At 40.0% G+C, this 15516-nt stretch overlaps 1 protein-coding gene across 1 annotated transcript in view; it reads right to left on the reverse strand.

Annotated features, from left to right (window-relative positions):
* The window catches only part of LOC117301787 (protein sel-1 homolog 3-like), a 29448-nt gene extending 15517 nt beyond the window's left edge, over positions 1–13931 (reverse strand). Inside the window, exons 1-10 of the mRNA XM_033785797.1 lie at positions 13854–13931; positions 12181–12916; positions 10918–11044; positions 8516–8640; positions 6647–6762; positions 5770–5955; positions 4865–5003; positions 4260–4474; positions 2584–2718; positions 1665–1782 (exon numbers count right to left, since the gene is read on the reverse strand). Coding sequence (XP_033641688.1) covers positions 1665–1782; positions 2584–2718; positions 4260–4474; positions 4865–5003; positions 5770–5955; positions 6647–6762; positions 8516–8640; positions 10918–11044; positions 12181–12916; positions 13854–13931 — 1975 coding nt within the window. The remainder of the gene's footprint in view (positions 1–1664; positions 1783–2583; positions 2719–4259; positions 4475–4864; positions 5004–5769; positions 5956–6646; positions 6763–8515; positions 8641–10917; positions 11045–12180; positions 12917–13853) is intronic.
* Positions 13932–15516: the final 1585 nt, after the last annotated feature.

Below are 15516 nucleotides of genomic sequence, written 5' to 3' on the forward strand. Positions count from 1 at the left end.
ATAAAGTAGAAATATTTTATTATCAAATATGGTCTCAAACAGAATGAAGACAGAACACTTCATTTAACATCGTAGACCCGGAAGAAGAGCGCAAGGGTCATGAAAGTTGGGATAAATTTGAAGTCTCTACCTTCATGTTAAAATGGTGTAAAATGTCAATATTAAGTTTGATACACTTTCAGAGCGAAATTTTGAACAGGACATTACCGTACAGCAAAAATAAATATATCCGTACATATGAACTCAAACAGAATGAATAGAAAACACTTGATACGACATTGTATGAACAGCGTAAGGTTCTAAGCCTGTAAGAAGAGCTATTGGTCGAGGCAGGTCACCGTGGTCAAGTGGTTAGACTGCAGGACTTGCAATCACAAGGTTGTGGGCTCGAATCCCCCAGCTAACTGCTGATTTCACAAGGACTAGAATAAATCTTGTCGTCCAGTTACTGAATCACAATTTCTTGATTTGTGTAATTCATAATCATATAGACGTTAAACCAATGTTTGTACGAGAGAGATTGGTTGTTGCCAGCTTGGTGTATATATCCCCTTGTGGGAGTTTGCCGAGTTCCCTTGATGGGAAGATCATCTAATCAAACAAACAAACAAACAAACAACAAACCTGAAACGGAGGGTAGGGTTTCATGGCTGATAGGTATAAGAGCATAAAGTTCAAGTTCTGGTGGCTAAGACACCGGAGTGGGTTCTAATCCCGGTGTGGCGATTTCAGTCTTCCGCCGTGTTCAGTTTTCCGGGTGACGTAGTCGGACATATCAAAACGCTGTTCGAACGGTTTTAGCTTTCCGGCGTGTTCAGTTTTCCGGGTGACCTGTCAGATACCGCCGCGAGTACCCTGGCGAGTACTGTAGTTCTCTCAGCAATGACCCCCAAATTGTTTATATTACGATTCTTTTCTGTGTAGTCACATAATCTTTACATGTATTCATTGGTACAACTTTAGGCAGGTCACACTCTGCTTGCATAAAAAACAACTCGTACGATCCACGCGTTTGCCGCTAGTTGTACTCGACTCGTGGACGCCGCCATGACAGCTACCGGAGGGTAATGGATAACTCAATACGGCACTAAAAGTGTACTACTTTCGCTTGCTGTGCGCAGGCATCGCATGACGTAATGCTACCGTATTTGGTCATTCGGAAAACTGAACACAGCGGAAAGTTGAAACCGCCACACCGATCGTGGCACTTGTGTCCTTGAGCAAGACACTTTACTACAATTACATGTACTTCTCTTCACCCATTCTCCAGTATATCTTTCTTCAGGGCACACGATCTATGCACATTTGCAGCTTATTGAACAAGAAATCCTAAGACTTTGCTAATAACAAAATTGAAGCTCTTCTTAAATGTGACCATCCACCACCAATGGGCTGTAAAGTTGACACTTTTACTGGTATGGGCTTAATGCATTTTTGGAGAGTGTGTAATCGGCTTTAAAATGATACCATCCACATTTAAATCAGACTTTTCTTGACGAAGTTATGATTTCTCAAAGCCACCTACTTTTTTATTCAGATTTCTCAAAGATTTCTTGAATCACAAACAATTTAATAGGCTCTGCAATGTGCGAGTGCGACTTTACTGCCCATTGGTGGTGGATGGTCACAAATTTAATTTTGATTTTAAAATTTGTAAAACTTACTATATGAGAAGTCAAAATCATTGGGTGCCGCCTTCAGTCCGAATGAGTGATGATTGGCTAAGGCCATCATGGCTAACCGGTTCCCTTCTTGTGCGGCAACCAGCCAATACTTGTATGCCTGTGGTTAAGATTCAATAAGGAGAGATAGAGGCAGTGGACACTATTGGTAATTACTCAAAATAATGATCAGCATAAAACCTCACTTGGTAACAAGTAATGGGGAGAGGTTGATAGTATAAAACATTGTGAGAAACGGCTCCCTCTGAAGTGATGTACATGTAGTTTTCGAGAAAGAAGTAATTTTCCACGAATTTGATTATGAGACCTCAAGTTTAGAATTTGAGGTTTAGAAATCAAGCATCTGAAAGCACACAACTTCGTGTGACAGGGGTGTTTTTTTCTTTCATTATTATCTCGCAACTCCGAAGACCAATCAAGCTCCAATTTTCACAGGTTTGTTCTGTTATGCATATATTGAGATACTTCAAGTTAGAAGAATGGCCTTTGACAATTACCAATAGTGTCCACTGTCTTTAAGACACAGTATAAGGTAGTGTTAAAATTAGCGGCTATAACTGCAATAAAATTTGTTAAAAGGCACTGGGCACTTGGTCATTACTCAAAATAAATGTAAGCAAATAAAAACTTACTTGGTAACAAGCAACAGAGAGCTGTTAATAGTATAAAACATTGTGAGAAACGGCTCCTCTGAAGAAATGTAGTTTTTGAGAACGAGGTAATTTCTCACTCAAATTATAATTATGCATTTGAAAGCACACAAAGTTGTGCAACAAGGGTGCACCAAGGGAGAATGCTGGTCTTTGACAATTACCAAACGTGCCCAGTGTCTTTAACGAGGTGTAGCAGATCAGGCTTGTTCCTCCGAGAGATTAAGAAAACAACCTAATTTGACCCTTACCTCGTTGTGATCTTGTGCAACATTCACACCACCATCGAACAAGGTTCCCAACATGTAGGACGACTGATGGTTACCATAGCAACTGGCCTTTCTGAGGATGGCTACGATGGAGGAGATCCTGGTCAGGCCGTCAGCCTGTGTGTAAAAATACAAAAAATTACACAATACTCTCAAACATCAATCTGCTATATGATACGTGACGCTCAAGTAAAAAATAAGGCACTTCCTACTAAAATTCAAGGACGGGTTTGACTGCTCGTCACTACCTGAAATCATTACCAAGAAGCTCTATTCAAGTAGGAGGCAAGAATAACAACATCCTTCTCATCTGACAACTGAAATATGTTACCTTCATGAAGTTCTTTGTCCAAACAGTGGACTTGTGTCCTTAAGCAAGACACTTAATATCGATAATAACAAAGTCTTATATAGCGCACGTATCTACCAAACGAGGTACTCATCAAGACACTGAGTATATACAAACTTTCAGAAAGATAGGTTATTGCAGTGATGAATTCTGACACCCAACTATTTAGCACCTTATAGGGTTTACAAGGTTCTCCGGCGCATACAGTAGCCACAGCCAGGAGCACCGGGGCGAGCCTCTTCCCTTTTCGATAAGTGCACTGGGTTCTTTTACATGCGTTACACAACACATGGGACCAACGGCTTTACGTTCCATCCAGAGGACGAAGCATCATGGTTAAGTGTCTTTGCTTAAAGGAACGTTACAGAACTGGTAACAAACCCAAATCGTGAAGATCACAGATTTACATAAAACTTACTCAGTCTAATGATGATGATAAGTGAAAACATCCCTTGAAATATTTCTGTCTGAAATGTCATATTTGATGCGAAATAAATAATCTAATTTCGCGTTTGGAGTTTATCGCTCAGTGAGCGTTTTTATTCATTTTGTGTTGGCATCGATGCAATGCAAAATTTGTAATCGGTTTTTCATTATTCTCTCAAGACCCAGATGACCGATCGATCTCAAACCTCCACAGGTTTGTCAGTTTATGTTTATGATGGATTACATAAAGTGCTTACACTGTCAGCAACTGTTTCGTTAGCAAAACCAATTCTGAAATGTTCCTTTAAGGACAAAGGGGGCAGGACTGGGACTCGAACCCACACTCTGCTAATCAGAAACAGCATAGTTTGAATCCCATGCTCTTAACCGCTTGGCCAAGACAATTCCACTTAAAGGCACTGTACACGCTTTATAATCAAAATATAAATTAGCATCAAAGCTTACTTGGTAACAAGCAACTGAGAGCTGTTGATAGTATAAAACATTGTGAGAAACGGCTCCCTCTGAAGTAACACAGTTTTTGAGAAAGAGGTAATTTGTCACTAAAATAATAAAAGACTTCTGGCCAGAAGCCTTTTATTCCTGTCTGAAAGCACACTAATTTGTACAACAAGGGTGTTTTTTCCTTCATAGTTATCTTGCAACTCCGACGACCAATCGAGTCCAAATTTTCACAGGCTTGTTATTTTATGCATATGTTGGGATACACCAAGTGAGAAGACTGGTCTTTGACAGTTACCAATTGTGCCTTTAAAGGGTGTAATAGTTTCTGAGATTTTTGTGTGAACTCAGAAAATCTTGAAAACTAGAGCATTGGAATGTTCTCTTCAAACCAATAGTATACTAGACCCCTATGACTCACCAGGTGTTCTGTAGCTTTATCATGGAGAATTCTGCCGATAAGATCAAAGCTTTTTTCATAAGTTTGATAATGAAGTGAGGCTTTTCTTAACGCTGTCCAGAGATAGCGTTGACCCCGTGGTGGGGGCTGCTCCCACGGAGGACATAGATTGGTTGTATCGACGGGTGATTGAGTTGAAAGACTGAGAAGCGTTGAGAATGAGTTGGAGCAGGTTTCTACAAAGATAAAGAAGTGTGAACTGTTAATTATCAGACTCCAAAATGGTCTCTTAACATTACATAACATAACATAACATAAATGCATTTATAAAGCGCTTTAACACTGTTTTAAAGCGCTGTACAACCAAGAAAAACATTAAAATGCACGATAAAAAAACATCAGCAAAAATAGCAACATGGTTTTAAAAAACACAACAGTTAAAAAAGATGCAACAATTGTTACCTGTAGGGAGGGTAGCAGTTTACCAAAGGAAATTATTAAGAAGGATTTATAACTTTGCATAGTGGAAGTATAACTAAAAAAGGAAATTGCGGTAACACCATTTGGATGTCGTGTGTTTTAAAGTAGTGTTGGTTCTGACAAGAACCAGTGGTTAAAAGTCTTACTTTTGGCAATAAGTGATGACTGGCGACTTAAATACAACTTGTAAACTTCACTCAACATTTTGTGGAAAGCGTCGCATGTTGAGTAATGATTTGATATTTTCTCTATCAATTCTGGTGTTGAGGAACTCTGTATAGGCACCTGCACGAAACAAAGAATACAAATGAGGGTTTTTAATGAATAGAAAAAAGGAAATATTCCTGCATTGTTGGGGTATGGCGCAGCACAAAAGACATCAGAGTGAAGTACCTGGCATTTCATTTGCAAACCTACTTTTCTTAAGCAGAGTACTTCAACAATAAATAACAACTCTTAAAACAAGAAAAGTTGAAGTTTCTGCTTAGAAATACTATAGGGGTTATCACCAAATATGGTGCGGCACCAATTACATCAGTGTGAATTGCGTGGTATTTCGGCTGGTAACCCGATGTTGCTGAGCATCTGTGAAAATTTGGACTTGAATGGTCATCGAAGTTTCAAAAGATTAATGAAAGAAAAAACCTCTCTCTTGTTTCACAAACTTGTGTAGCTGCAGAAACCTAATAGCACAAATGCTTCAGGACTGAGGTATTTTAATACTTGAGTGAGAAATTACCTCTTTCTCAAAAAACTACATTACTCCAGAGGGAGCCATGTTTTACAAAGTTTTATACTAACAACAGCTCTCCATTGCCCATTACTATGGATCAAAAAACATCCTTATAGTTTGTTATGCTAACAATTATTTTGAATTATTACCAACAGTGACCAGTGGGTTTTTAACAATTGAGACTCCAATTAGTGTTTTGTACATGAGTAGCATTATACATTGTATGTTGTCACTAGAGGGCGGTATATAAGATGAGTGGTATACTCCCAACAACCAGTGCCTTTAAGTGACTCGTATTGTCCCCTGACTCTTACTCACTTGTTTAGCAGCCTTTGTCCTCCATAGCCAGGTATCTGCAATGAATCCTTTGAAGGCCAAACTGGCACTGCTACCACCGAGATGCATCAGCCCTTCTGATTCGTCGTACTGTAACGGTTTCTTGAAGTTGCTGTTGCTAAGATGGATTTTACTCATGTTCTTACCACTGCTTATAGACATGGACCACTGTGGGGGAAATTGTAGTAAAATTAAGTGTTTTTACGATACCATGGCTTCGGCTCAAGATTCGGCTAAGGCAAGCTTGCCCCTGCAGTTGTTTCGACAATTTGGGCATGCTTTGCGTACACACTCAGGGCTCCAGATATGAGAACGGAGCCTGAAGCCGAATCCAAAGCCATGGTTTCGTAAAGAGCCTATTTTGTAAGTACCAAAAAAAAAAACACTTTGCAAATTGACCTTGAATCCAAAAAGCCGTTGGTAATCAATTCAAAATTTTTAATGGTCTCTATTTATCGATTAAAGCAGAGTATTTCTCAAAAGTTAACTTTGGAAAATGGAAGACGGAACTACATGTAACTATGAACAAGATGGATGCTATCTAATGGTCACACAGTAGGGGGGTTGGCCGTGTATTGTGTGCGCTTTCGCCCAAGGTTTATATTGCCTGTATGCTTCATTTTTTAAAGGACAAGGGCAACAAAGCATTTTCTCCTTGGTAAAGGGCAAGCAACTATAGGGAAATTGTAAATTTCTACTGTCAGAGCATTAAGGGCACCAAGGCAATGACCAGGGGGCATGGAGGCACTCATCTTTGTTACTTCTGTGAAGAATCAGGCCTGCAGGCTAGCAGAGTTTATTATCCAAAACCACAGTGGATGATATTGATTGGTCAAACAGTAGGGTGGTTAGTGTATACCTTGCTGCCGTTCTGTGTGTAGACAAGTTTCACCCATTGTCTTAGTGGGACGGGAGTGCTTGTTAAAATTCCTGATGCTTGGTCGTCTTCAAGTACCGTTTGAATATGAATTAAACCTTTGAATCAAAACACAAAGAAGTGACACTATGTTTTTATTTATGGCACTTAATGATAATAATAATAACCAGTTTTCATATCAAAGCAACTGAAAGCACAGAACTTCGTGTGACAAGGGTGTTTTTCTTCCATTATTATCTCGCAACTTCGACGACCATTTGAGTTCAAATTTTCACAGGTTTGCTATTTTGTGCATATGTTGAAATACACCAAGTGAAATGACGGGTCTTCGACAATTACCAAAGGTGTCCAGTGTCTTTAACAAAGAAAAATGTTATGCAGAAGTTGTTCCACTGTGCTAAAGACACCACAGCTGTATGCTTACCCACACACACACACACCACTGCTTGGACGGGTAGCACATCCAGCGCAATTAGTAATAATACATTTTAAACTATAAAGCAGTGTGTACACTTGTGTCCTTAAGCAAGACACTTAACCATTGCTTCGTCCTTTGGATGGGACGTAAAGCCATTGGTCCCATGTGTTGTGTAGCGCATGTAAAACAACCCAGTGCACTTATGGAAAAGAGAAGGGGTTCACCCCGGTGTTCCTGGCTGTGGCTGCTGTATGCGCCCGTAGCACCTTGTAAACCCTTACATAATTGGGTCTCAGAATTCATCACTGCAATAACCTATCTTTCTGAAAGTTTGTATAATACTCAGCGCCTTGAGTACCTTGTTTATACGTGCGCTATATAAAACTTTGATATTATTACTACTATTATTACTATTACATTGTATTTTATTGACCCCTTCACATTAATACCCCTTGCTACTTGGCAATTCAATTCAATTCCTTAAACCATCTCAGCTCCCTGGGGCAGAGTATATACAGCCTGTACAGATGTATGTGCAACAAATATGCGCTACTCGGCTAAACCAATCACAAGAACCATCTCTGCCCTCACAGGTACCCGCTTACCCCAGGGTGGAGAGAAGCAATTAAGGCCCGGTCCCACTGCAGCGACAACGAAAAACGATAACGATCACGACGCAAAGAGAACACATTCTGTTGGTTGAATTGCTCCGCGCAGAATACGCACGCGCTCATTAAACCAATAGAATGCGTTCTCTTTGCGCTGTATCATTATCGTTCTCATTATCGCTGCAGTGGGACCGAGCCTTTATAGTTAAGTGTCTTGCTCAGGGACACAAGTGTCACGGCCGGGGCTTGAACCCACACTCTGCTCTGCTGATCAGGAGCAAGCACCAGAGCTTGAGTTTGGTGCTCTTATATCTGGATTCCGCTAGACCATGACACCCTTCTCCCTGGGAGTATACAATCTCTACAACAATTATGCGCTACTCGGCTAAACCAATCACAAGAACCATCTCTCCCCTCACAGGTACCCGCTTACCCCAGGGAGGAGAGAACCAATTATAGTTAAGTGTCTTGCTCAGGGACACAAGTGTCACGGCCGGGACTTGAACCCACACTCTTCTCTGCTGATCAGGAGCACAAGAGCTTGAGTTTGGTGCTCTTATATCTGGATTCCGCTAGACCATGACAACCTTCTCCCTGGGAGTATACAATCTCTACAACAATTATGCGCTACTCGGCTTAATCAATCACAAGAACCATCTCTGCCCTCACAGGTACCCATTTACCCCTGGGTGGAGAGAAGCAATTATAGTTAAGTGTCTTGCTCAGGGACACAAGTGTCACGACCGAGACTTGAACCCACACTCTGCTGATCAGAAACACAAGAGCTTGAGTCCAGTTCTTCTAACCCCCTTTGCCAAAACATACCTTTGTTGTTGATCAGAATCAATGGTGTAATATACTGATTGGAGTGATGGGTTTTTCTATGGTAGATCCCACACAGGCCAACGCTGCAGTACTCCAATAGAAAGATCGTCGTGGAAAGTGTAAACCTGAAATAAAGAGAAGATAAACAGAGAACCAGGGTTTAAATTGTAAACTTTGCATGAGGTGGTGAGCGGGGCTACCACAAGCCCTTCAACTTATCACAGGTCACAGGTTGAAATCCTGCTCCGTTCTTTTATCAAACCCAGGCTGAATGGCTTCTGATTGGCACCCCTGTACAGAGATATTGACATAATAATAATAACACTAATAAACTACAGCATTTATAAGGCACACTTTACTGAAAAAGAAAAACATTCAAAGACGCCGGTCAAGTTTTATCAAGATGTTGGAAAGCAAGAAAGAACAAGAGTGTTTTGAGTTTCTGCTGAAAGAGAGCTTGATGTTGTGTATTTGTCTGAGGTATTGCGGAAGTGAGTTCCAGAGTCTTAGTGCTATGTTGGACTAAGCCCTGTCCCCGTAACTGGCCAGCAGAGAAGACTGCCAACATTGAAGGGCTAGATACATGTAGCTCAGTTGGCTGAGTATCGACATGCCAATTTCGAAGTCTGCTCTAGTCAACCTTTCTTTGTTTAACCCCAAATGATTTAACATTTGTGACCAGCTCTGTGAAAATGAGTCACATGTCGCACAATGCAATATTAAGTTATGGACAGTTTAATGTGTAAGATCTTTAGTTGCATGGTTAACCTTTAGAGCACTTACTTTTAGGCAATAAAGCTGGTCATACTTATGTCTAATTTGTATCCTTTTGCACACAATGGTAGTTTAAAATATCATTTTACTTGTAATTCGTTAAAAAAAAAAAACGGTGTAGTGGCTAATTTCAAACGGGAGTAACTCAGCAACGCCATACACCCCAAAGCTTGGACATATACCAAATTACTGCTGCTGAATGTGTTCTTTCCAGCCATGCTAGCCTTGATCAAGGCTGTGTAATAGTTTGCTTACTTTAAAGCTAAAAATGTGCATAACCACAGCCGCACGAATGCGATGCCCGAATGCAATGCAACTCCCGTTCCGGTCCCCCCGACTGTCTTTAAATAGCACACCAGGCTCTCACCCAAGGAAGCACACAACCGCTCGTTTCCACAGTCCCACACACACGTCCGCTATTCCACACACCGCTATCGCCCACAATCCTAGCCCGTGAGCCGTCAGGCTCACAGCCTTGACGATCTTGTACACTTCCGGGTCTTGCGGTTACGGTAATGAGCGCGCTCTACTTGTAATAAAAGGCTCTTGATTGGCCATTGGAAGTGGTCATGTTTGAATATAATGACGACGACGCGATTCCCATTGGGGCGGTCTGATATAAAGGTCAAAATAAAGGTCAAATTTTGTGCAGCTGATTGGACGGCTGTAAATTAATGATTCATATCCATTTCCTCTAGACCAACAATAATGGTGTGGGATTGGCTATTAGGAATGATGTATTATTCATGAAATAGATCTTTGCATGTATCCACTCACCCCCCCATTTTCCACGGATTTGCGAAGAAAAACAATGAAACACATAAGCCACTCAGTTTACAAGATCGTCAAGGCTGTGAGCCTGACGGCTCACGGGCTAGGATTGTGGGCGATAGCGGTGTGTGGAATAGCGGTGTGTGTGGGGGGCTGCGTACATGTACAATGTACAGGCGCTTAGTGTGTGCGTGAGAGAGTGCGGTGTGCTAATCTTTTTAGAGTCAGTCGGGGGACTGGTTGTATTATATCGCATTCGGGCGGCTTAGGTTTATCCTTGCTCTGTGGTTTTAGCTAGAGTAATTGTCTACACAGCCTTGATCAAGGCTACAGCCATGCATATAACTCAATTCCTGAAATTGCCTACATCGGACTCATTTTCACAGAGCGGGTCACATTTACCAAGTAAGTTTCCCTTTTAATTTTTAACTTGATATTTAAAATAAAAAGTCACATCCCCCTAAGGTGATCCCTCTGCTGCTGCTTCTCTGGTTTTATCGTAAACTTGGGGTGTGATCCCTGGATAGACGGCAGTTACAGGTTTACAGAACAAGGACAAAATTGGGAGACTGCCAATATTAGGGCTGCAGTTAGCTCAGTTGGTAGAGCGCCGGCATGTTAATCCGGAAGGTCGTTGGTTTGAATCCCACTCTAGTCAAATCTTTGTTCAACCTCAAAAATCATTTAAAAATTCACCCGGACAGCTTCCCTTGTGGTTTATATATTGATGTTTGCACTTTTTAAACTTTGGATTATTATTGAGTATTTTTTTCAAAATCCCGCCCTAGTAATTTGTTTTTAAGTTGAATCCCAACTTTTATTAAAATTTAAACTTAGTCAGTTTCTCTAAAACTTACTTGGGTTTTAAACGATTAATTTGCTGCTGAACGAGTAAACCTTGATCTCGGAATGGAATCAGATCTTTGGTGATTCCTGAATGGACTCCAGCGAAGGCAACAGGAAAGTCAACGAGACTGATCATTTCTGTAGATTGAGATAAATTGACAAGAAATGTTATTCCAGAAAGTTTTACTCGACAATAATTTTGTTCACAAGACCAAATTTCAAAATGAGAATAGACAAAAAAAGACTAAACTATTGTAATAGTACAGTTTTAACAGAGGCCTAAGAACGCTTTTAGAAAGATCTTCTAAGACTATTCCCATTAGTGTTATTGGTCAGTTAAGTTTTAATAATCAACAGTTGAAAGATATTTACAAGAATAACTATAACACACCTCTTGCTCGTTCTGTATTCTAATTGGCTGAAACACGGTCACGTGGGATGAACTATAGGCTAGTGATCGCGCACGCGTGTTTTGCGGGAATAGCACCAGAGCGGGCAATAGTCTTTGAATATTATTGCCCGCGGTAACAATGCCCTCTCTTGACTTGAACCGTGAACAACAACTACTAAACTCCTTTTTCTGTTCTTATTTGACATTTAAGACCGAGCTGTGTTATAAAACACATATTGACTGGCATTATTCCGTAACTAGTGTACGTCTATTCCCTCTCGGGCCTGTGAGTGACCAGAAGAGCGACCTATTTCCCTCGGCCTTAGGCCTCGGGGGAAATAGGTCGCTCTTCTGATCACTCAAAGTCCCTCGTGAGAATAGACGCACATGTATACTAGAGACCTTGTTGCCAGTCAATATGTGAATCTTTTTTTTATTTTAGTGAAGATATAGAATTGAAAAACAGAAGCTCAACGAACTTGTCCAGTCCCGAGTTACCTAGAATCTCTGGGAACATGGGGTGCCGGAATATACGGGTGTCGGAACATTAGGAGAGTCGGAACATAGGGCAGGCCTGTATGCTTGGTTTTCTAAAGGGCAAGGGCACCAAGGCATTTTCTCCTTGATGAAGGGCACTCTACATGTATGAGGAAATTGTAAATTTCTACTGGGGCATTTCAAGGGCACCAAGGCAATGACTAGGCGGCATGGAGACAATTGCCTTTGTTGTCTCTGTGAAGTATTAGGCCTGAACACTATGAAATGGAAATCGAACAGTAAGCACAAAATCGGCCGTTAAGCAGCTTTTATATGAATTGGTCCCTGCAGGAAGGAAAATAAACATTCCTCTCTATTCATGAATATTTCTATAAGAGAAATTTACCTTCTTCAAGTTGACATTTGAGAAACTCTCCTTCCCTTCCATGCTCCAGCATCATCTTAGAAACCCAAGATAAACATTCCCAAGCCTCATGATCCTTCCTTGGTCGTTGATAAACCTCCTGCATTCCCATCCGATGTATGGCTTGAACATACGCCTTGCCATGGCAGTTATTCCATCTTGAGCAGGTATGTTTCACCTCTTCATTAATGATCCAAGCTTTCAGCTCTAATCTTTGAACATTAACGGCGTGACGTTGTAAATAATCTGGCCGGTACACCAACCAATCTGGGACTGTAAGGTGAACAAAAGTTTGCCTGGTCCCCCGCGAGTATTTATTGCACGTCCACTCATGATGGAAGAGAAGTACAGGAGTTGCAGAAACGTCGTCTGATTGGAGGAAAATTTCGATCGCGAGAAGGTCGTTATCATGGCAGGAGTACTCGATGTGAGCGCGGTGATTGTTATGGAAGTAGAAGGGAGGGTTGAGAACCCGGATAAACGACAGTGCATGGGGGTCATTTGGGTTGATTACTACTGATGAGAATGTGGGCGTTTGCTTGGGCGCTTGTTGTTGGAGCTCTAGTTCCTGTAGCAGCTTGTGGTGTTTTGTGGCGTGGTGTTTTGTGGCGTGGTGTTTTGTGGTGTGATGTGTAGTATGTGCTTGGTGCTTTTGATGGTGTAAATGTCGTTCTGGAGCATTCTGCTGCCCTCTTGGTTGTTGTGCTGTGGCAAGATGCTTCAAAATCAAACAAATACAAAACAACAAAACAACTCAGAACGATTATAACAGAATCACATCAACTCCAAACAAAAACTTAGGGGGCTCCAGGGATAAATTTGAAAAGTTACAAACAATACTAGGCAGTGTTTCAGGGACTTAGACATAGTCATAGATTAGATCAATTAATTTTGGAACTAAATTCAGGAGGTAGGCCTATAATATAAATAAATAATACAAAAAATTCCTGCCCCACTTGTAATTTGTAACAATGCCAAATGGTGACACATTGTTATATATTTACATATATTTATAAGACTTTATATTTATATGACTTTAAAATTTGTCCATTAATAATTTGGATAACTTTCTGTACAGCGCCACCACTTTTTCACTTATTTTTACAAAAAGGGATATCTCATTGAGGTAAATTAGATACTATATTATTTCATATCGAATGAAAAAGTGGTGGCGCCATACGGAAACTTTTCCAATAATTTTGTTGCAACTTTCAAGTTTTCCAATTCACTATTGTATAAAATTAATTAATTGTTTGTCAAGTGAATTAATTCTCAGTATATTTTGTAATCAAGTTTATTAATAATAATATTATTATTATGGAAACCAATATACCGATTGAAAACTGTTCATTCATTTGTTCTCTAAAGTAAGGAGAGGTACTCCGATGGAGCAATTATCATACAATGTTATTGCTCCATGGTAGCCGTAAGAAAGATCAACCATCCCCCCTCCACCCCGCCCGCCATCACATCAAACCAGTGTCCGGAAACTAGGCAAGACCTATCACCACTATAAAACTTCTGGACTGAACGAAAAGCAGTTAAAACAAGTGTTCACCCAATCTCCATTGTCTTTTTGATACAGCTCATGCTTTCATTATATATATGCTATTAATGTTATCTAAACATACATTTTGCTAATTGCAGGTTTTTACCTTGTTTTGCAGCAAAGTCGAGATGAAAACAACCAAAAGGGCAGACTTCTTTAAGTTTAACACGCCTTCCAGCGCCATGTCTGTTTTACTTCTTGTGTACAAAAAAGTGGCTGAATTTTAAAAGTGTAGTTCGTATCATGGTTGTTCGGAGGCTGTACGCAACGATAAACTATGGAAGAAAAACTTTTACACTTTTGTCACCAACTGCAAGTTGTTATACTAATAAGTTTGCTGGCGCCAGCTGTGTGATTATTAGCGTCATTACCAGTCACTGACAACGTGGACAATTATTTTTTATTAGAATTATTGAATAATAGTGTTCATATAATTATTTAATCATTATTTTGAAAATTCAGCTTGAAATTTAAGTTTGACACACTTCCAAAATTGGAAAAGAGTGTGCAAAAAGAGTGTAGCGGCTCTAAAAATTGACATCGAGCATTTACGTAAATATAATATTGATGTGCGGTGCATGCCCATAAGCGCAATTATTCACGTAATTATTTACGTTTATATATATAGGATTCAGCGGCATCGCGAATAATGACGTAAATATTTACGTGAACACTCGTGTTTTGCCCCAGATCGCAAAACTCAAGTAATTCACGAGTTGGCGACGTGTGGATCCAAATAGCCTCATCATGGGTTATTCGAGTATCATATCGTCAACGTAAACGTATAATAGACATAAACGTAAAAGAAAACGTAACCTATTCGTTCTGTTTAAACTACAGGTGGTTTACACATCAGTTAGCCCAGTGTGCAATATTATTATGAGTTTTCTGAATGGAAAAACAAAAAAAAAATGGGAAAAAATGAAAAAGGGTGAAGTATCATCTCCATTAATAATAATAGGGCCCTACACACATAGTACATGTATTTTAAATTTTGTATGTTTGATCTAACTTTCTCTCATATTGCAGCTCAAAGTTTGCCAAAAAATTGAATTAAATCTCTGCGATTCACTTCATTTGATATTGCTCCCTGGACCAGTTATTTATGTTATTTAATAAATATACACAATTATCGATTTATTTGTTCATTGTGTACACTATTCACTACTCACTCTAACAGCTGGTGTGGCCGGCTGTGGAATACATAATGCAGACGTACGTCATCATGTGGACAAGGTCTACTTATAGCAATTCAGAGGGGAAGGGCGGGGCTGCGGAGAAGTGGTGGCAGATTTAGCAGGAGGAGTAAAATAAAAAAGCTTCCTCTTCAGAGGCCGCCTCTTTTTGTTGTGTTTTTTTTTTATCGGTGATCGATCTCAGAGGAAGTTGTCAAACCGTTTTCTTTAAAGGAACGTTACAGAATTGGTAAGAAACAAAAATCGTGAAGATCACAGATTTACTAAAACTCATTTACACGGTCTAATGATGATGATGGTAGAAAACATCCCTTGAAATATTTCTCTCTGAAATGTCATATTTGATGAGAAATAAATAATCTAACTTAATCGGTTTTTCACTTTTCTCTCGTGACCCAGATGGTCAGTCAATCTCAAACGTCTACAGGTTTGTCAGTTTATATGAAGTGCTTACACTGCCAGCAACTGTTTTGTTAGCAAAAACCAATTCTGTAATGTTCCTTTAAGTGTCGGGTAGCCGATTTGAAAAAAACAAAAACCTCCTTAAAAAAAACCTCGCTAAACATGTTCATT

The sequence above is a fragment of the Asterias rubens genome, chromosome 17 (assembly GCF_902459465.1).
Source record: "Asterias rubens chromosome 17, eAstRub1.3, whole genome shotgun sequence".
Lineage (NCBI taxonomy): Eukaryota > Metazoa > Echinodermata > Asteroidea > Forcipulatida > Asteriidae > Asterias > Asterias rubens.